Source organism: Acanthochromis polyacanthus, chromosome 18 (genome assembly GCF_021347895.1).
Source record: "Acanthochromis polyacanthus isolate Apoly-LR-REF ecotype Palm Island chromosome 18, KAUST_Apoly_ChrSc, whole genome shotgun sequence".
NCBI lineage: Eukaryota > Metazoa > Chordata > Actinopteri > Pomacentridae > Acanthochromis > Acanthochromis polyacanthus.
This window is the reverse complement of record NC_067130.1, coordinates 33,258,120-33,279,580: the sequence shown is the minus strand read 5'-3', so window position 1 is coordinate 33,279,580 and position 21,461 is coordinate 33,258,120. Positions and strand designations below refer to the sequence as shown.

General features: G+C 36.4%; 1 protein-coding gene across 1 annotated transcript; it reads right to left on the bottom strand.

The window, feature by feature from the left end:
- Nucleotides 1–222: 222 nt before the first annotated feature.
- Nucleotides 223–8,021, bottom strand: wdr45 (WD repeat domain 45). Its single transcript, XM_051939000.1, is given in 14 exon segments — nucleotides 223–480; nucleotides 482–504; nucleotides 1,369–1,514; nucleotides 1,591–1,645; nucleotides 1,648–1,691; nucleotides 4,071–4,279; nucleotides 4,353–4,432; nucleotides 5,468–5,520; nucleotides 5,522–5,560; nucleotides 5,804–5,909; nucleotides 6,459–6,563; nucleotides 6,751–6,825; nucleotides 7,535–7,674; nucleotides 7,878–8,021. Coding segments are annotated over 13 exon segments (1,071 nt in total). The 5' UTR covers nucleotides 7,584–7,674; nucleotides 7,878–8,021; the 3' UTR covers nucleotides 223–393.
- Between the last annotated feature and the right edge of the window lie 13,440 nt (nucleotides 8,022–21,461).

The window sequence follows — 21,461 nt, the reverse complement described above, 5'->3', positions numbered from 1 at the left end:
CTCTATCAGAAGTTTCAGTTTTATACAGCAAACTAATAAACCTGAGAGTCCAGAATAAATAACATTCACTTATTAAATTATATTAAAACAGTAAAAATAAATGCCATTAAACATTGAGAACACTGGCAGATAAACTAAAGCTAATGTGGAGATGCGAACGACAAGCAAAGTCTGCGAAGTATTGCATAAAAATGAATAAAAACGTAGATTTCTGAGTGCAACTGATTTTATTTTCAGTTTTATTAGTAACGTCCCATAAATACAACATCAGCCAGTCAGTTTGGTTAGAAACTGTTTCTATTCACTGTAGATAAACAGTCTGTGTTTCCATTTTTCCGTCTCCAAACAGAATTTCAGCATCAGGTCAGTTCGTTTCTTCGTGTTTCCTCGAGTTCAGAAGTCGTCGTCGTCACAAATGTCCAGGTAAACGTCAAAGGCCTCTCGGTTGCAGTTTCCATCAGGAGTGAACACGTATTTATGGGAAGGTTCCGTCCACACAGGATGGCTGCAGTAACAAAGAAATCTGGAATTAGGTTTCAGTTTAGACGCTAGTTTAGTATGTCATCAAAGAATAGTCACAGTTCAGTATGTTGTTGAAAATGTCACGAAACATCACCAATTTGGTATGTCGTCAACAATGTTCGGAAAAAAGTCATACGAATGTTGTCAAACGTTGCAAATAGTCGTAGTTTGGTATGTTTGTCGTCAAAAATGTCAGAAAAAGTTCATGCTAATATTGTGAAAAACGTTGGAAAAATGTCATAGTTCAATATTCGTCAAAAAGTCGTAGGAACATCAGAGTTTACGTATCTTAAAAAATGTGTTAAAAAATCATAGTTTAGTATGTCATCAAAAATAAGGATATGTAGTCAAAAAAGTCATACAAACGTCAGAGTTCACCGTGTCATCGAAAATGTAAAAAAAAGTCGTCGTTGTTCAAAAGTGGCTTTAAATAGTCAACTCACGTTTCGTAAAAAAGTCACAGTTAAGTGTGTTGTGAAAAATGTCATGGTTTGATGCATCATCAAAAAAGTTGTAGAACGTCAGAGTTTAAAATGTTGTTAAAAAGTCATAGTTAGTATGTCGTCAAAAAAAGACTCGATATGTTGTCAAAAAAGTCGCAGAAACGTCAGTTTAGCGTGTCGACAAAAATGTCGCACAACAATGTCAAAGTTTACTATATCGTGAAAAATGACGTTAAAACATCATTTTAGTATGTCGTCAAAAACGTCGTCATAGCAGAGTACATCATAAATACGTCAGATTTGTGTCATCAAAAGTGTTGTGAGAAAGTATAAAAATGTCACAGTATGTGGTCAAAAACTTAGTGGTTAATATCTGATCTCATTAAAGCAGGTCTTTTCTCACCGATGACGGAGTTGACGTTCTTGGACGTGTTCTTTCCGAAGGCGCAGATGCAGGCGCATTCTGCTGGGACGGTGAAACTAGCCAGAGACCACTGACTGTCCACGTACTGACCAATCACTGGACCCACCTTCCCCACCCGGGCCAGCCTGAAGGGGCAGCAAACACAGGGTTAGAGTCTCCAGAACTACACTAAAGAACGAGATGATGGGACCGAGTTCTTACGCTGAGCGCCGGTTCAGTTTGGTGTCTTTGAGGGCGAAGATGTGGACGGTTCCTTATCACTGGAGGCGCAGAGGAAGGACGAGTCGTGGCTGAAGTTGATGCTGGAAACAAATGAAACTGGTTTAAATCTGATAGCCTGGATGTTCTGCTTCTTTATGAGTATGGTGTGATGTGCAGCTGGGAAAATAGTCGATAAACTTATATTATTTTTAATCAAAGCATTAGTTTTCTATCAACTATCAAATTATTTGCACCTCCAGCTTCTAAAATACAACAATTCCTATTTCATAGGTTGCCTTATTGTAATTAAACTCTCCTTTAACTCTGGGAAAATCAGGACTGTCACTACTTTTTATGTTCTGCAGAAAAACAACGAATTGAGAGAAGAATCATGTAAAGAAGCATAGAAATGCTCTGAAAATGTAAGAGTTTAGTTATGGTCGTCAAAAGTCACACAACAGTATGTCGTCAAAAATGACGCAAAAAGTCAAAGAACAGTATGTCGTCAAAAATAACGCAAAAAAGTCACAGAAAAGTATTTCAAATTCAAATTCAAATTCAAAAAACTTTATTTGTCCCCAAGGGGCAATTCAAAGGCACGTAGAGCAGTCAGTGCAATGGAATAATAATAAAGGCAAAATACTATGTACAGAAATAAAAACTAAAAAATTAAAAGTATGTCGTCAAAAATAACGCAAAAAAGTCAAAGAACAGTATGTCGTCAAAATAACGCAAAAAAGTCACAGAAAGTATGTCGTCAAAATAACGCAAAAAGTCAAGAACAGTATGCCGTCAAAAATAACGCAAAAAAATCACAGAACAGTATGTCGTCAAAAATAACGCAAAAAAGTCACAGAACAGTATGCCGTCAAAAATAACCGCAAAAAGTCACAGAACAGTATGTCGTCAAAATAACGCAAAAAGTCAAAGAACAGTATGTCGTCAAAATAACGCAAAAAAGTCACCAGAACAGTATTGCCCGTCAAAAATAACGCAAAAAAGTCAAAGACAGTATGCCGTCAAAAATAACGCAAAAAGTCACAGAACAGTATGTCGTCAAAAATAACGCAAAAAAGTCACAGAACAGTATGCGTCAAAATAACGCAAAAAAAGTCACAGAACAGTATGTCGTCAAAATAACGCAAAAAAGTCACAGAACAGTATGCCGTCAAAAATAACGCAAAAAAGTCACACAACAGTATGCCGTCAAAAATAACGCAAAAAGTCACAGAACAGTATGCCGTCAAAATAACGCAAAAAAGTCACAGAACAGTATGTCGTCAAAAATAACGCAAAAAGTCACAGAACAGTATGCCGTCAAAAATAACGCAAAAAGTCAAAGAACAGTATGCCGTCAAAAATAACGCAAAAAAGTCACAGAACAGTATGTCGTCAAAAATAACGCAAAAAGTCAAAGAACAGTATGCCGTCAAAAATAACGCAAAAAAGTCACAGAACAGTATGCCGTCAAAAATAACGCAAAAAAGTCACACAACAGTATGCCGTCAAAAATAACGCAAAAAGTCAAAGAACAGTATGTCGTCAAAAATAACGCAAAAAAGTCAAGAACAGTATGCCGTCAAAAATAACGCAAAAAAAGCCACAGAATGTCATCAAAAAGTCATAGTTAGTATGTTGTTGAAAAATAAAAAGCCAAAGTATAGTATGTTGTCTAAATCATCGTGAAAAAAGTCATAGTTCATTCAGTATGTCATCAAAAAGTCATAGTTTAACGTGTCAAAAATGTCGTAAAACGTCATAGTTCAGTGTCAAAACTGACGTAAAAAGTCATAGTATGTTGTCAAAAATGTCGTAAATGTCAGCTCAGATTGTCGACAAAAATGCCTACAAATGTCGTAAAATCAGCGTAGTTTAGTGTGTCGTCAAAAAGTCACAGTTCAGTGTGTCAAAAATGACATAAAAAAGTCATAGTTCAGTCTGTCATCAAGAATGTTGTCAAAAGTCACAGAACAGTATGTCATCAAAAATAATGTAAAAAAGTCACTGTATGTCATCAAAAAGTCATAGTTTAGTATGTTGTTGAAAATATAAAAAGCCAAAGTATAGTATGTTGTCTAAATCATCGTAAAAAAAGTCATAGTTCAGTCTGTCGTCAAGAATGTCAGAAAAAAAAATCATAGTTTAGTATGTCGTCAAAAATGTTGCAAATAGGAGCGCCCCTAATAGCTCAACAGGTTAAGTGGGTGAACCATGTACAGGGGCTGGTCTCTGACGCAGCGGCCCTGTTCGATTCCTGCTTGCTGCATGTCTTCCCCCATTTCCTGTCTTCCTTCACTACACTATCCAAATAAAAACAAAATATTTAAAAAAAAAACATGCTGCAAAAAAATCGTAGTTAGTATGTCGTCAAAAATGTTGTAAAAACGTCACAGTTTAGTAACCCTGGACTCATTAAACACACTAAGCTTCCTGTAGATGTGGGTACTGTAGACAGTCTGCTGGTTGTGATGTTCTGGTACCAGTAGAGCGTTGCCGGGTCGGTTCCTCTCCTCAGCTCCACCAGCTTGTCTCTGGTGGTGGTGTCAAACAGGCGGATCAGGGTCCCTTTGCGGGACGCCGACGCCGCCACGCTGCCCGGCTGGTTGAGGGCCACGCAGGCGATCTCGCTCTGGTGGGCGTTGATGGTGAACGGAGCAGACGACGTGCCGGGTTTGGTGTTGGACAGGTCCTGAAACACAACAATCAATCACTGCCGGTCCTCCGACGCCTGGACGGTTCCTCTAAAAGTCTCTAGAACTTACAACCAGCTGGAGGCTTCCACATTTATGACCCGGAAACACCAGCAGCTGCTTCTCCAGACTGGGACACAGATCACACAGACCTACAACACACAGGGAAGGAAGAAGACATGAGTATTACAGCTGTGGAGGGAAAGGTCTGCAGCAGGAGGGCGGAGAGCACAAAGACACACATAATGACCACAAAGTCACCTCAAAGACACACAAAATCACGTCAAAGACACACAAAATCACCTCAAGACACACAAATCATGTCAAAGACACACAAAATCAACTCAAAGACACACAAAATGAGCAAAAAAAGATGGAAAATGACCACAGAAAATGCAACATGATCACAAAGATACACAAAATGACCACAAAAAGAAGCAAAATGAGGATGAAAAAAGAATGAAAACAACTACAAAGGATGAAAATGAACACAAAGACACACAAAATCATGACAAAACAGGCAAGAATGTCCACAAAGACACAGAAAATAACCAAACAGATACAAAATGGCCACAAAAAACACACAAACAACTAAAAAGATGAAAAATGACCACAAAGACACACAAAGTCACCTCAAAGACACACAGAATGAGCAAAAAGATGGAAAATGACCACAAGACAAACAAAATCCTCACAAAAGATGAAAAATAATGACAAAGTCACAGGTTACCACAAGAAGACGCAAACAACAGCAAAAGTTGTTAAATACCGACAAAGATGCACAAAATTACCACAAAGACACACACAATATACACAAAAGACACAAAACACCACAAAATATGAAAACAACCACAAAGAGACACAAAACTATCACAAAAGATGAAAAATGGTCACAAAGTCACATAAATTTACCACAAACAGAAGTAAAATGACCACAAAAGATGAAAACGACCACAAAGACACACAAAATTACCACAAAACAGTCCAGAATGTCCACAAAGACACATAAAATAACCACAAAAGACACAGAACAACAACAAGATATGAAAAACAACCACAAAGAGACACAAAATAACAACAAAATAAAAAAAAACACAGAGACACAAAATGACCACAAACAGAAGCATAATAACCACAGAACACACCAAATGTCCACAAAGAGACAAAGGAGAAGAAGCAGCTGCTACCTTTAGGATTGTCTCTGGTGTCGAACTCGAACAGTTTAACCGGTTGTCGGGGAACTGTACACGTAGATCCTGTTCTTCAGCACGATGATGATCCTGGAGAGTCAATAAACATGATTTATTGATTATTATAGATTATAGAGTCAACAACGTCAATAAAGACGATGTTTGTTTGTAGATTATAGAGTTTAGTGTCGATACAGATGACTGAAGGTCAGAGGACAGATGGAGTGTTAATAAAGCTGATTTATGATGATCTGTAGGTTATTTATAGACTATTGACAGTCTACAGTTTAACAAAGATGATTTATTGATGATTTATAGACACGGTAAACCTACTTGTCGTGTCTCATACGAACAGCCAGGACGGGTTTGGTGAAGGTGAACTCCAGAACCAGTTTGTCTTTGGGGTCACGAGACTCTCGAGCGTCGTCCCAAACCAGCACTGAAACACAAAAGATTAACAGAAAAGGGTCACATCATGGTCAGAAATGATCCTCATTTATAAAAATGTCCACACAGATGGAAACAACAACAAATGGACACAAAATGACAAAAAGAGACATTAGAAGACTCAAAAAGGAACCAGAAATATGCAAAACAACCACAAAGGGAACAAAACAGACTACAGAGACGTAAAAACATCACAATAAAAGACAAAATGACCCCAGAGACACCACGGGACTGTAAAGACGGTCACAGAAAACTTCCTCAACAGCAACAACCAGGACGCCTGCTACGCTGCATGCATGCTAAACATTACTTGACCTGCAGATTTTTACAGTCTGCTGATACAAGTGCTTTTACCACAAAACAGTGCAAAATTACCACAAAGACACACAAAACGACCACAACAAAGCAAAACGAACAGACAAAGGCACAAAAAACGTCCACAAAGAGACGACTAACTGCTTTGACTGCAGATCTTTCCAGTCGGCTCTTTCAGGCGTTTCTACCTGAGTCTGAAGCTGTACTTCCTGTTTATTGAACTCGCCTGATATTTCTGAGAACTTGGGGTTGACTCCTCCTCCAACGACGGCCAGCAGGTTGGATCGATGCAGCATGGAGCACAGAGCGACACTTCCCACCTGGCTCATGGCTGAAACAACAAGCAAATAAACAACAAAACATCCCATAATATACACAGCTAATCATCAGTAACAGCAGGAGGAGAGAGATGTGTCTCATCTCTGCTGCAGTAATATTAACTTGAACTTACTAAAGTCTAGTTTACATCCATGTCTGTCCAGATATTATAATAAATAATAAATCCAGCTAAAACTCACCCAGGTGACCTTTCTCCATCAGCGGCTCCACGTTATAAATCCTCACTCCAGTCTCCATCGCACAACAGAAACAACCTGAAGGGAACAAAAGTTACAGTTAACACGGGTCTGGATCAGTTTATAAGTTACTTCGAAATTTAAAATGGCCACAGAGACACAAGATGACAACAAAATGGCACAAGATGACAACAACGAGACACACTGTGACCACAAGGAGATAAAATGATCACAAAGAGACAGAAACAGCAAAAAAGAGGCAAAAAATGACCACAAAGAGACACAAAATGACCACAAAGAGGCAAAAAAGACCACAACGAGGCACAAAACCATCACAAACAGACACAAAATGACAAGAGAGACAAAAAATGATCACAAAAACACGTAGAAAGAACACGAGACACAAAACGATGGCAAAAAGCCGCAAAACAACCACAGATACAAACAACAACAGACACACAAATGATCACAAAAAGACAGAAAATGACTCACAGTGAGACACAAAATTAACACAAATAGACACAAAACAAACACAGAAACATGAAACAAACACAGAGGCACAAAATGACCACAATAAGAAAAAAACACAATCAAATCTGAAGCCAGTGTCTACTTTTGTGCTTTAATCCTAAATTCAAACTAAAGCCGCTAAAACATCAGTTTTTATTCTGCTGTTCAGAGTCTTCTAGAGGGCAAAGTTTATTAACTTCTTTCCTCTTTATGTATCCTGTACTGCATTTTAAACATATAAACTAAACCAGTTCGGCCTGAATTCGGTGTTTCTTACTCTGGTCCTGGTTGAACTGCAGACTGTTGACTCCTCTCTGCTGAGCCATGGCTGCTAACCTGCTAACCGCTAACCGAGCAGCTACCGGACTGTTACCGAGCCGTTACCGGTAAACTCCAGCTGCCACTTCAGAGAAACACCTGAGACAAAAGAGACAGACACATTACGACCGTTCAGAACCACAGAGTTCATTTTACTTTGGACAATTCTGAGCTGAATGTTGAGCAACACCGCTGGACGTTAGCCCAGCTAGCTAGCCTTAGCTTTAGCAACATTAGCATCAGAGAAAAGCGCTAAAAACGTCCGTTTTCACTCCGACATGGTGGAATGAGGGAAGCCTCACCATGAAGCCGCTGACAGGAGACAACAAGGAGAGTTTAAGACGTTTTAAAAATGTTTTAAAGAGTTTTTCAGAGCAGAACAGACGGAGACAAACAAACAACACGGAGGTTTGTTTTGATTCTGACGGCTCGGCGTCACAGACACGTGTTTCCTGTTTACTTCCGCATTCTGACCGAAATGTTTTTAAAAAATGTAAATAAAAACAAAAAATTAAAAATAGACGATATAAAAATATACAATATATAAACATACGACTTGACAATATACAGCATAAAAATATAGGATTGAAAAAATTTAAATAAAATGAATACATAAAATAACAATTTATCAATTTAAAAATTAAATCAAATAAAAGCACACAATTCAAAAAGAAATAAAATAAAAATACACATTTTTAAAAATAATGCTATAAGAATACACGATTTAAAAATAAATCAAATAAAAACACTCAATTTGAAAATAAATAAATAAATACAATAAAAATATGTAATTTAAAAATAAATCAAATAAAAATACACAATTTAAAATAAATACAATAAAAACACACTTTAAAAATATACCAAACTAAAATATACAATTCAATAATACATTAAAAAATACACAATTTAAAAAAATCACAGTACGATAATATCCAACATAAAATACAGAGCACAAATTATACAATTAAAACAATACAATATGAAATTACACAATTTAAAATAATGCAGTTTAAAGATACACAAAAAAAAATATACTGTTTAAAAATATACAATAAACATTTTTATTGCAAATATACATGGGGAATACATAAAGACGCCAAAAAAAATCTAAAAATTAATGAAGAAAAATTACAATAAAATAAATACAATTAATAATACATAACAAGCCATAAATCATACAACTGTATTTGTTTATTTTTACAGCCATTTTTTAAAATCAATTTATATAATAACAACTGATAATGTAATAATTTTCAACTATATTATATCTCATCATTATTATTATTATTATTATTATTAATAAGGGAGATAAAATATGAGCTTCATTAAAATCATAAATCTTCCTCTTAATTAGAACCTGTATAAAGCGGAACTGCTGAATTCTGGACTAGCTGGAGGCAAATTATTATAAATATTATTATAGATTAAATGTCGTCTTCGTCCCTCTTTGCTCCTGAATCTGCTGGATTTATCTGTTTTATCATTTTCTGTGTTTGCTCTCCTTAACTTATTGTTTCTTTTATTCATCAGATTTCCAAACATTTCTTCGTCTTGCATCAGTTTATTAACGTCCTGCTTCCTAAAGAGACAAAGACTGATTTAAATTCTGCTGTTACAGTCTGACTGCAGGAAACTGAATTTGTTTGCACCAAACAGAATCATAAATTTGTTTCTGAATAATTTAAATTCACCTCTACGGGTTTTTATAAAGAGAAAATCCAGTGAAAGCAGCAAAGATATGATAAAATACACAAATGTGACCTCATTATGTCTTTTGTTGCAACTTCAAGTCCTCTTTGTGGTACTTTTATGCCTCATTTTGGTAATTTTCATTCATTTTGTGGCTGCTTTAGGTCTGTTCTAGATAATGTTTGGGCTCATTGTTGCCATTCCTGTTATTTTTTGTTTATTTTGGTCATGTCATTTTGTGACCATTTTATGTCTCATCTTGGTCATTTTTGGTGTTTTGTGGTTTATTTCCTGTCTCGTTTTGGTGATTTCCTATTATTATTATATTATACTATTGTGTTAATTGTGGTCATTTTGTGCCTCATATTGGTCATATTCTGACATTTTTTTGTGTTTTGTGTCTCAGTTTGGTCAATTTCCATCTCTTTGTTGTTGTTTTGTATTTCAGAGCTATTTTTTGTTATATTTTGGTCATTTTGTGGTTGTTTTAGGCTTTATCTTTGTCATTTTTGGTCAGTTTGTGAACATTTTGGTTATTTTTCTATCTCTTTGTTTTTGTTTTCCATTTCTTGAAGATTTCATTTTTATATTTTGGTATTTTTCTATCAATTTATGGTAGTTTTATGTCTAATTCTGGTCATTTTTGTTCAGTTTCTGCTCACTTTGTGCCTCGTTCTGTTCATTTTCCGTCTATCTGTGATGATTCGATGTTTCTCCAGCTGTGGGTGAATCTGTGATTTCTTCCTCACATTCAGCGATGCATCCTCACTCCCCGTTTTCTCACATACATTTTATTGTCCGGTGATATTGTTGAGGTGAAAAGAGGCTAATTAACAAACTGTGCAGCTCTTTCTGTCTCGCTGTGACTCAGCGTCTCTCAGCTGCTGCTTTCAAACCTTTTATTTTTTATTTCTGCTTCTTTCTTCCTGTCGCCTCCTCTGACTGCAGATTCACCCCAGTCCTGTAAAAAGATCTGCTTCAGCAAGAAATCTGCTTTAGAGTTAATTTTTACTTTGTCTTCCTGTCAGAATTAATGAAACAATGGATGACTGATCAGACTAACAAGACTCAGACCTGTTTCACCTGAAATATATTATAAAAGAAGCAAGAAATGATCAAGAAGAGAGAAAAAAAACAACCATAAAGAGACGGAAAATGAACAAAAATGAGACTGAACATTACCAGAGTGACAAAAGACAACAAAGACAATAAAAATTACATAAAATGCATGTAAAACAGCTAAAAAGAGACAGAAATGATAAATAGGACACACAAAACAAGCAAGAAAAGACAGAAAATTACCAAAATTAGTCATAAAAATGGACCAAAATAATAGAAAATGACCATAATGAGACACAAAAAACACAAAATGACAGAAAATGATGAAAATTAGATGCAAAATTACATCAAAATGACCAAAATAAGACACAAAACATAAGTTCTTCAATTGGGTGGTGTTTATTTGATCTGTTATTAAGTTCCTGGTTTTATGATTCTATAAAGGTTCTAAAGGGAATTTATTTCTCCTCCTAACTGATCTCTGGAGTGTTTCTCTGCTTCAGGATGTTTGGATCATGTAGCCGCTGTTTAGAAGTCGAACCAAAGCGTCTTCGTTGTTTTTCTGAACCCCGGTCAGGTCGGGTTATTAACTGCTTCTCTTTTCCCTCCAGCAGCGGCTCATAAAACACAAAGTGAAATGTGTGATAAATATCAGGACCTTTACAGAGTCAGAGGGCCAAACTCAGCCTCCGTTTATTAAGAAAAAAGAGCAGAACGACGATTTAATCAGCAGGAAAACAACCAAGAAGACGATATGAGACATCAGCACACCCCGAGGGGAACACAGAGACACAAAACAACAAGAAAGAGTCAAAAACAACAACAAAGAGACAAAAAACAACAACAAAGAGATACAAACAACAACAAAGAGACAAAACAACAACAAAGAGGCAAAAAACAACAACAGACAAAAACAACAACAAAGAGACACAAACACCAACAAAGAGACAAAAAACAACAACAAAGAGGCAAAAAACAACAACAAAGAGACACAAACAACAACAAAGAGACACAAACAACAACAAAGAGACAAAAACAACAACAAAGAGATACAAACAACAACAAAGAGACAAAAAACAACAACAAAGAGATACAAACAACAACAAAGAGGCAAAAAACAACAGACAAAAACAACAACAAAGAGACACAAACAACAACAAAGAGACACAAACAACAACAAAGAGACAAAACAACAAAGAGGCAAAAAACAACAACAAAGAGGCAAAAACAACAACAAACAGACACAAAACAACAGCAAAGAGACAAAAAACAACAACAAATAGGCACAAAACAACAACAGAGACAAAAAACAACAACAAAGAGGCACAAACAACAAAGAGACAAAAAACAACAACAAAGGCAAAAAACAACAACAAAGAGACACAAACAACAACAAAGAGACAAAAAACAACAACAAAGAGACAAAAAACAACAACAGAGACAAAAAACAACAACAAAGAGACACAAACAACAAAGAGACAAAAAACAACAACAAATAGGCAAAAAACAACAACAAAGAGACACAAACAACAAAGAGACAAAAAATAACAACAAAGAGACAAACAAAGAGACAACAACAAAGAGACAAAAAACAACAAAAGAGACAAAAAACAACAACAAATAGGCACAAAACAACAACAAAGAGACAAAAAACACAACAAAGAGACACAAAACAACAACAGAGACAAAAACCAACAACAGAGACACAAACAACAAAGAGACAAAAAACACAACAAATAGGCACAAAACAACAACAAAGAGACACAAACAACAAAGAGACAAAAAACAACAACAAAGAGACAAACAACAACATGAAGCCAAAAAACAACAAAAGACAAACACAAAGAACAAAGAGACAAAACAACAATAAATAGGCACAAAACAACAACATAAAAACCAAACAACAACAACAAAGAGACACAAACAACAACAGAGACAAAAAACAACAACAGAGACAAAAAACAACAACAAAGAGACAAAAAATAACAACAAAGAGACAAAAAACAACAACAAATAGGCACAAAACAACAACAAAGAGACAAAAAATAACAACAAAGAGACAAAAAACAACATGAAGGCAAAAAACAACAACAAAGACACACAAACAACAAAGAGACAAAAACAACAACAAATAGGCACAAAACAACAACATAAAGACAAAACAACAACAGCAAAGAGACACAAACAACAAAGAGACAAAAAACACAACAAATAGGGCACCAAAACAACAACAAAGAGACAAAATAAACAAGAGACAAACAACAACATGAAAGGCCAAAACACAACAACAAAGAGGTGAAAACAACAAAGAGACAAAAACATCAACAAATAGGCACAAAACAACAACAAAGAGACAAAAAATAGCAACAAAGAGACAAAAAACAACGTGAAGGCAAAAAACAACATTAAAGAGACACAAACAACAAAGAGACAAAAACAACAACAAATAGGCACAAAACAACAACAAAGAGACAAAAAATAACAACAAAGAGACAAAAAACAACATGAAGGCAAAAAACAACAACAAAGAGACACAAACAACAAAGAGACAAAAACAACAACAAATAGGCACAAAACACATGAAGGCAAAAAACAACATTAAAGAGGTGCACAACAAAGAGACAAAAAACAACATTAAAGAGACACAAACAACAAAGAGACAAAAACAACAACAAATAGGCACAAAACAACAACAAAGAGACAAAAAATAACAACAAAGAGACAAAAAACAACAACAAATAGGCACAAAACAACAACAAAAGAGACAAAAAATAAGAACAAAGAGACAAACAACAACATGAAGGCAAAAAACAACAACAAAGAGGTGCAAACAACAAGAGACAAAAAACAACATTAAAGAGACACAAACAACAAAGAGACAAAAACAACAACAAATAGGCACAAAACAACAACAAAGAGACAAAAAATAACAACAAAGAGACAAAAAACAACAACAAATTGGCACAAAACAACAACAAAGAGACAAAAATAACAACAAAGAGACAAAAAACAACATGAAGGCAAAAAACAACAACAAAGAGGACACAAACAACAAAGAGACAAAAACAACAACAATAGGCACAAAAACAACAACAAAAGAGACAAAAAATAACAACAAAGAGACAAAAACAACATGAAGGCAAAAAACAAACACTTAAAGAGACACAAACAACAAAGAGACAAAACAACAACAAATAGGCACAAAACAAACAACATAAAGACAAACAACAACAGCAAAGAGACACAAACAACAAGAGACAAAAACAACAACAAATAGGCACAAAAACAACAAACAAAGAGACAAAAAATAACAACAAAGAGACAAAAAACAACATGAAGGCAAAAACACAACAAAGAGACACAAACAACAAAGAGACAAAAACAACAACAAATAGGCACAAAACAACAACAAAGAGACAAAAAATAACAACAAAGACACAAAAAACAACATGAAGGCAAAAAACAACATTAAAGAGGTGCAAACAAAAAGAGACAAAAAACAACATTAAGAGACACAAACAACAAAGAGACAAAAACAACAAAAATAGGCACAAAACAACAACAAAGAGACAAAAAATAACAACAAAGAGACAAAAACAACAACAAATTGGCACAAAACAACAACAAAGAGACAAAAAATAACAACAAAGAGACAAAAAACAACATGAAGGCAAAAAACAACAACAAATAGGCACAAAAACAACAACAAAGAGACAAAAATAACAACAAAGAGACAAAAAACAACATGAAGGCAAAAACAACCACAAAGAGACACAAACAACAAAGAGACAAAAACAACAACAAATAGGCACAAAACAACAACAAGAGACAAAAAATAACAACAAAGACACAAAAAACAACATGAAGGCAAAAAACAACATTAAAGAGGTGCAAACAACAAAGAGACAAAAAACAACATTAAAGAGACACAAACAACAAAGAGACAAAAACAACAACAAATAGGCACAAAACAACAACAAAGAGACAAAAAATAACAACAAAGAGACAAAAACAACAACAAATTGGCACAAAACAACAACAAAGAGACAAAAAATACAACAAAAGACAAAAAACAACATGAAGGCAAAAACAACACAAATAGGCACAAAACAACAACAAAGAGACAAAAAATAACAACAAAGAGACAAAAAAACAACAACAAATAGGCACCAAAACAACATAAAGACAAAACAAACAACAACAAAGAGACCAAACAAACAACAGAGACACAAAACAACAACAGACAAAAACAACAATAGAGACACAAACAACAGCAAAAGACAAAAACAAGAACAAAGAGACAAAACAACAACCAAAGAGACACAAAACAAACAAAGAGATGCCAACAACAACAATAGAGACAAAACTACCACAAAGAGACAACAGAAATAATAAAAATCGTTGTCTTCCATTCATAATCTGCTTGGTCTTAATCTTCAACTTCTCTGGAACTCTATACCTACGGCCAACGCATGGAGGTGGCAGTATCATTACATCAATCAATTTAACTGACTTCACAAGTCTGAGACACAATCGGTGCCAGTTCCACTAAATTTGTGGTCTTTCTGTATTGGTTCTTCAGGTTCTTGATGGTACAAGTCAGGACTTTGGGGAGACCAGTCTAGAACCTTCATTCCAGCCTGATGGAACCATTTCTTTACCACGTCTAATGTGTGTTTGGGCTCATTGTCAGGTTGAAACATCCAACTGTGACCAAGATCAACCTTCTGCTGATGGTTTTAGGTTTTCCTGAAGAACGTGGAGGTAATCCTCCTTCTTCATTATTCCATTTACTTTGTCTAAAGCTTCAGTTCCACAGAGCATGATACTGCCACCTCCATGCTGGAAGGTAACCCTAACCCTAACCCAACTCTAACGCTTCTAGAAAGCCACAGAGCATGATACTGCCACCTTCCTTGATGGAAGGTTTTACATTCTTCAGGTTAAAAAAATAAAAATAAAAATAAATAATAATAATAATAATAATGATCTAAGACAGTCTGGAACCAATCCTCAAAATGTCTAAAACCAGGACCAAAATCAAACCTAAACCAGTCCAAAAAATGCTCAGAACTGGTCAGCAGTTGTTGGTTCAACAGAAAAACAGTTTGGATAAACAGTGAAAAACACTAAAATTGTGAGTAAACTGACCTTATCTAGCAACAACGTCTGTAATATTGAGCTGAAAGCAGGAACTAAATGCAGGCTGGTAGAACTACACATTAACTGGTGTTTCTGGGTAAAATCCTGTTTGCATGCAGCTACAGAGCTTTAATTAGGAGCTGAATGTGCTAAAATAGAGACCAAGCGTTGATCTATGGGATTCCCATCCAGCTGAGAAACTCACATTGAACATGACATGTAATTAGCCGGTTTAATTGGCCTCATTAGACGTGTTGTTGGCATGTTTGGATCCCGTCACAGCAGGTGTTATCCAACGTTTACAGCCTCCTGATGGTGGTAAGCTTCAAACAGCAGCTGCTCCTTTAAATCTCCTTCATGGTGTCTGTGATTACATTCAAACGTCATGATTACCTGCAGAGTCGTTTCATCGCTGCACGTGTTCTGAGCTGATGAAGGTTTGTGTTCAAATGCAGCTGAGCTTCGGATGTTTCAGGTTTAAGTAGTTGATGTTTAGAAAAGCAGCAGCAGAATTAACTGAGCTGTAGAGAAATGAACATTAAAATAGCATGCTGCTGCTGGAGAGACACAAAATGACCCCAAAACACACAAAATGAGCACAAAGAGACACAAAACAACAACAAAAGGACACAAAACGTTGACAAAGAGACAGAAAATTACCACAAAGAGACAGAAAATGACCGGAAAGAGACACAAAACAACAACAACAGAGATACAAAACAACAACAAAGGAACACAAAATGGTGAGAGAGAAACAAAATGACCACAAGGAGACATAAAATGACAGAAAAGTCACACAAAAGGACCAAAAAGAGATGCAAAATTACCACAGAGACACAAAACAACCACAAACAGACACAAAATGACAAAAAAGTCACACAAAAGGACCACAAAGGGATGCAAAATTACCACAAAGACACACAAAACAACCACAAACAGACACAAAACAACCACAAAGAGACACAAAATGACAAAAAAGTCACACAAAATGACAAAAAAGACACAAAAAGACCACAAACAGACACAAAACAACCACAAAAGGACACAAAACGACGATGAAAAGACACAAAATTACTGCAAAGAGACACAAAAAGGCTACAAAGATTTAAGATAATCAGCAAGACACACAAAATACTAAAAAAGTCGCACAAAATGACCATAAAGAGACCCAAAATGACAAAAAAAGAGACAAAAATGATCACAAAGTCACTCAAAATAACAACAAATAGACACAAAACAACCCCAAAGAGACACAAGTTGACTAAAAACAGCTTTACATTGAAAAGCCCGTTAAAATGTGACAGATCCGCAGTCTGAAGGTAAAACTTTGATTATTAAATGAACTAAAGTTAATAAAAAGATGAAACCAGCTGATAAATGCTGTTTTCTTTTTCTCCTCGTGTCTCAGATTTAAACGGACGTTAAATTTTACTAACGAGGTCTGAAAGTGAATCAGGCTGAAAGTGTTTGATGGTTAAAGCAGAATAAATAACTAATTTCCCAGAGAAATAATGTCATTTTTCAGAGAATAAAAGCCGAATCTCATCAGTGAGGAGCTGAATTCTGCCTCCTGACGGTGTGAAAGGTCTCCTCGGCGCTGGAGGCTGATTTAACAAACTGAATACAATTTCTGCATTTTGAAAGCGAGCAGACGTCCTCTTCATTAACTGCTGCTAATGGCTCTGATTATTTATTCTGCTGAGTTTATTCGGTTTCTGTGACCTCCCTACTCCTCGGCCGGCTTTAATGGAGCAGCGTCCTTTATCTTCTTCATATCTGCATCATTTTCTCTCAAAACGCCGCCGTGACTCATGTTCCTCCTCCTTTAGATCAGCTTTTATTGCTGGAATTAGCTTGCATGACACGACAAACAGCAACGACAGCGACAATAAACAGTCCAGGACGCTGTAAATAAAACAGCTTATTAACCGTCTGAACTCCAAACAGCAGCGTTTTATTCTCCATGCTTCATTTTTTTTTACTATAATCTAAAGTCCGCAGCTCCACGGAAAACACAATGAAGAAGGAGAGAGAATCAAAAATGTCTTCTGTCTGTAAGAAACAGCAAGAATGACTTAAATCAAAACCAGAAAACCGCCCATTGTCTAAAACTGTGTCCAAGATCACAGAAAATATCATAAAATTACCTAAACCTGTCCACAATTAACCAAATGTGTCCAGTATGTCAAATTCATTCAAAAATGAGTTGAAAACTAACCCTAAAATGTCTTACATTTCTTAAAATATGTCCAAACTCACATAAAACTTGTCCAAAATGACTGAAAATGTCCTTAAAATGGCCTAAAAATGGTTCCAAATTTGTCCAAGATTCCTCAAAGTGACTTTACGTCCCAATTACTCAGAAATTGTTCCAAATTACTTGAAAATGTCTTGTCCAAGATTTTTCAAAATGACCTAAAACTTGTCTAAAATGACTTAGATGTGTTTAAAAATTTGCTCAAACTGACTCAAAAATTGTTCCAAACGATTTGAAACTTGTTCAAAATTACTGAAAACGATTTAAATTACTTAAAACACATTCAAAATTTCTCAAATATTTTTCTACGCGACTTAAACTGTCCAATATTCCTCAAAACAAACTAAAACCTTTCTAAATTACACAAAAATAATTCCAAATGACATGAAACATGTTCAAGATTCCTCAAAATGACTTAAATTACCAGAAGCACGTCCACAATTAAACTAAAACTGTGTGCAAAATGTCAAATTAATCAAAAATACTCCCAAAGGACTGGAAACTAACCCTAACAACAAACCTAAAATATATGAAATTTCTTGAATATGTCCAAAATAACTTAAACATCTTTAAAATTACCCAAAAATCGTTCCAAACTTGTCTGAGATTCTTCAAAATGACCTGAAACTGGTCTGAAATTATTTAAATGTGTCTTAAAACTTGCTGAGACTGATTCAAAAATAGTTCTAAAGCAAGTCCAAAACCACCATAAAAACCCGGTCCAAAATCATAACCAAAAATTAGTCCAAAACAAGCGTAAACCAAGTCTAAAGCCAGCCCAATACCAATCCAAAACATCCTAAACAAAAACAGAAAGTCGTCTCAAACAAGATCCAAAACTGGTCTAAATCCAGGTTCAAGCCCACCCTAAAATCAGCCCAAGACCAAGTCCAAAACCAGTCTGAAACCAGTAGAAAACCAAGTCCAAATATAGTCTCAAGCCCATCCAAGACCAATCCTAAACCACTCCAAATCCAATTCCAAAACAAGTCTAAACCAAAAGTAAAACCAGCCCAAGACTAGATCCCAAACATCTTATAACAAAGACCAAAACTAGTGTAAAACCAAGTCAAAAATCAGCCTCAAACAAAGGCCAAAACTATTCTAAAACCAGGTTCAAACCCATCCCAAAACCAGCCCAAGACCAAGTCCAAAAACCAGTCTGAAGCCAGTAGTAGTAGCCTAAATATAGTCTGAAGCCCAGCCAAGACTATTTCTAAACCAGTCCAAGTCCAGCAAAAAAACAGTCAAAATCAAGTCCTAAACCACCCTAGAGCTGATCTAAAACAGGTTCAAACCAATCCTAAAACCAGCCATGACCAAATCTAAAACCAACTGCAAAAACTAGTCTAAACCTAGTCCAAAACCATCATAAAACAATTTCCAAAGCTACTCTAGTACCAATTCAAAAATCAAAATCCTAAAATCCTAAAATCCACTCCAAAAGTAGTCTGAAAGCAGCAGAAAAGGGCGTCCAAGACCGATGCGAAACCACTCCAAATCCATCTCAAAAAACAGTGTAAACCAAAGCCATTTTCAAAACTACAACAAGCTGATGGGTTTTAGGAGATAATTACCATCATATAAACAGGCAGTAATTCCTCTTTGGATGAGGTTTCGTTTGCAGACATTGAAGCCATCAGAGTTCAGTTTCAGAGCCACAGCTGCTGGGATCAGGGAGGGACAACGGAGGACTAAGATGTGGTGTAAAATATCAGCGTACAATCTTATTTCATCTCTAACGAGCTATGATGTCACCCTCAGTTAACCTTCTGACCTGCGTTAATTCAGATTGTGGCGCTCACAGGATATCTGCAGCTAATAAACGCCGCCGACAGGAGGGTCCAGGCCAACGTAAATAGTGGTCCTAATGGACACCGATGGGCAGCCGCTGGGCGCCCAGTTCTTATCGTCACAACAAATCACTGCTCTTTTGTATAATTTGAATTTCTGCTCTGATCAAACAGCTGCCCTGTGTCGCTCGGATGCACGAAGCCGTCCGGGCCTCTTTCGGAGCGCTAATCGGTGTTAATCACCTTCATAATCGGCGCCTCGGAGCAGCAGAAAAACACAAAGCCGCCTTTTAGCCGCTGCATGAATCACAGCGCCTGATGTTTTAGACAACAATGAGGGTCCGCCCACATCTTCCCCGCTCGCTGGGAGCTCTTTGGCCCTCAGAGCAACAATGAGGAGCTGACAGAGATGAAGACGGTCGCGCTTCATCCACACATCCATGCTTTCTGTAGGACTGAGGGTTGCATTAAGAGCCTGACTCACCGTCCTGACAGAACATAGGCGAGTGGGCCTCTCCAGGACGGACGCTCTTCCTGCAGGAAGCTGTTTGGTGTTATGCAGGTGAGTCGGGACGAGATTTAGAACCACAGAGTAAAAATAGGGTCTTTCTGTGTGGAAATGCTGACAATTGATGGCGGTTGTGTAACGTCCTCTGTGGGTCAGGAGTAGTGTTGAATGGAGTGCCCAAACGAGGAACAATGTTCCATTAAAATGTCTCATTTTATTACTCTGAATCCTAAAAACTACCACCAGGTTTAGAAAGCAGCTTCTCTTTTTAAATCACCCATGTTCCACCATTTATCACAATCAGAAAACGCAAAATTAGAGATTCTCGGATCAGGATCCAAAATCTGATAATTTCTTGATGGGTATCCGCACAAACCAAAAACCAATCCAAAACCGGTCCAAAACAATCCAAAAAAACAAATCTACAACCATTATAAAAGCAAGTCCAACTAAGTCCAAAATCATCCTAAAACTAAGTCCGAAACTAATCTAGACCAAGTCTAAAGCCAGTAGAAAACAAAGTCCGGTACTGGTCTAAAACCAAGTCAGAAACTGGCCTAAAACCAGGTTCAAACCCATCCTAAACCAACACAAGACCATGTTCAAACCCAGCCTAAAACTAAACTGCATAACTAATCTAAATCAACCTTAAAGACGGTCTAAAAACAAAGTCCAAAGCTGGGTCTGAAACCAAGTCTACAATCATCCTACAACCAAGTCTAAAACCAAGTCCAAAACCACCCAAAAACTGGGTACAAAACTGGGTCTAAACCAGGTTCAAACCCATCCTAAAACCAGCCCAAGACCAATGCCAAAGCCAGTCTAAAACCTCATCTAAAACACTGTCCAAAAGCACCCTAAAACTAGGGTAGTCTAAAACCAAGTCCAAAACCAGGCCAAGACCAAGTCCGAAAGTAGTCCAAAACCAATAAAACACGTCCAAACCCAGCTTAAAAATCAGTCTAAACCAAGTCCAAAGACTGTCTAAAACAAAATCCAACATTCTTCTAAAACCAACTCAAAAAACAGTCTAAACTATTTCCAGAACTAGACTAAAACCAAGTTCAACTTTAGTCTAAAACCAACTCAAAAACCAGTCTAAAGCCAAATCCAAACCCTTCCTACGACAAAGTCCAAAACGGTTTAAACACAACCCAAGACCAAGTCCAGAACAAGTCTAAAAACAAATCCAAAATCAGTCAAATCAAGACAAAGACAAGACAGTTTAGAACCAGTCCAAATCCAGGTCCAAAAACAGTCACCAGGAAGCAGTAGAAATCAACATCCAAATCCATCTAAAGGCGATCCAAGACCAAGCCCAAAACCAAAAACCAACCTAAACCAAGTCCAAAACCTTCCAAAACAAAATCCAAAACAGTCTAAAAACAACCAGAGCCAAGTCTAAAACCAGTCCAAAAGGTTAAAGATCAGTGTCAAA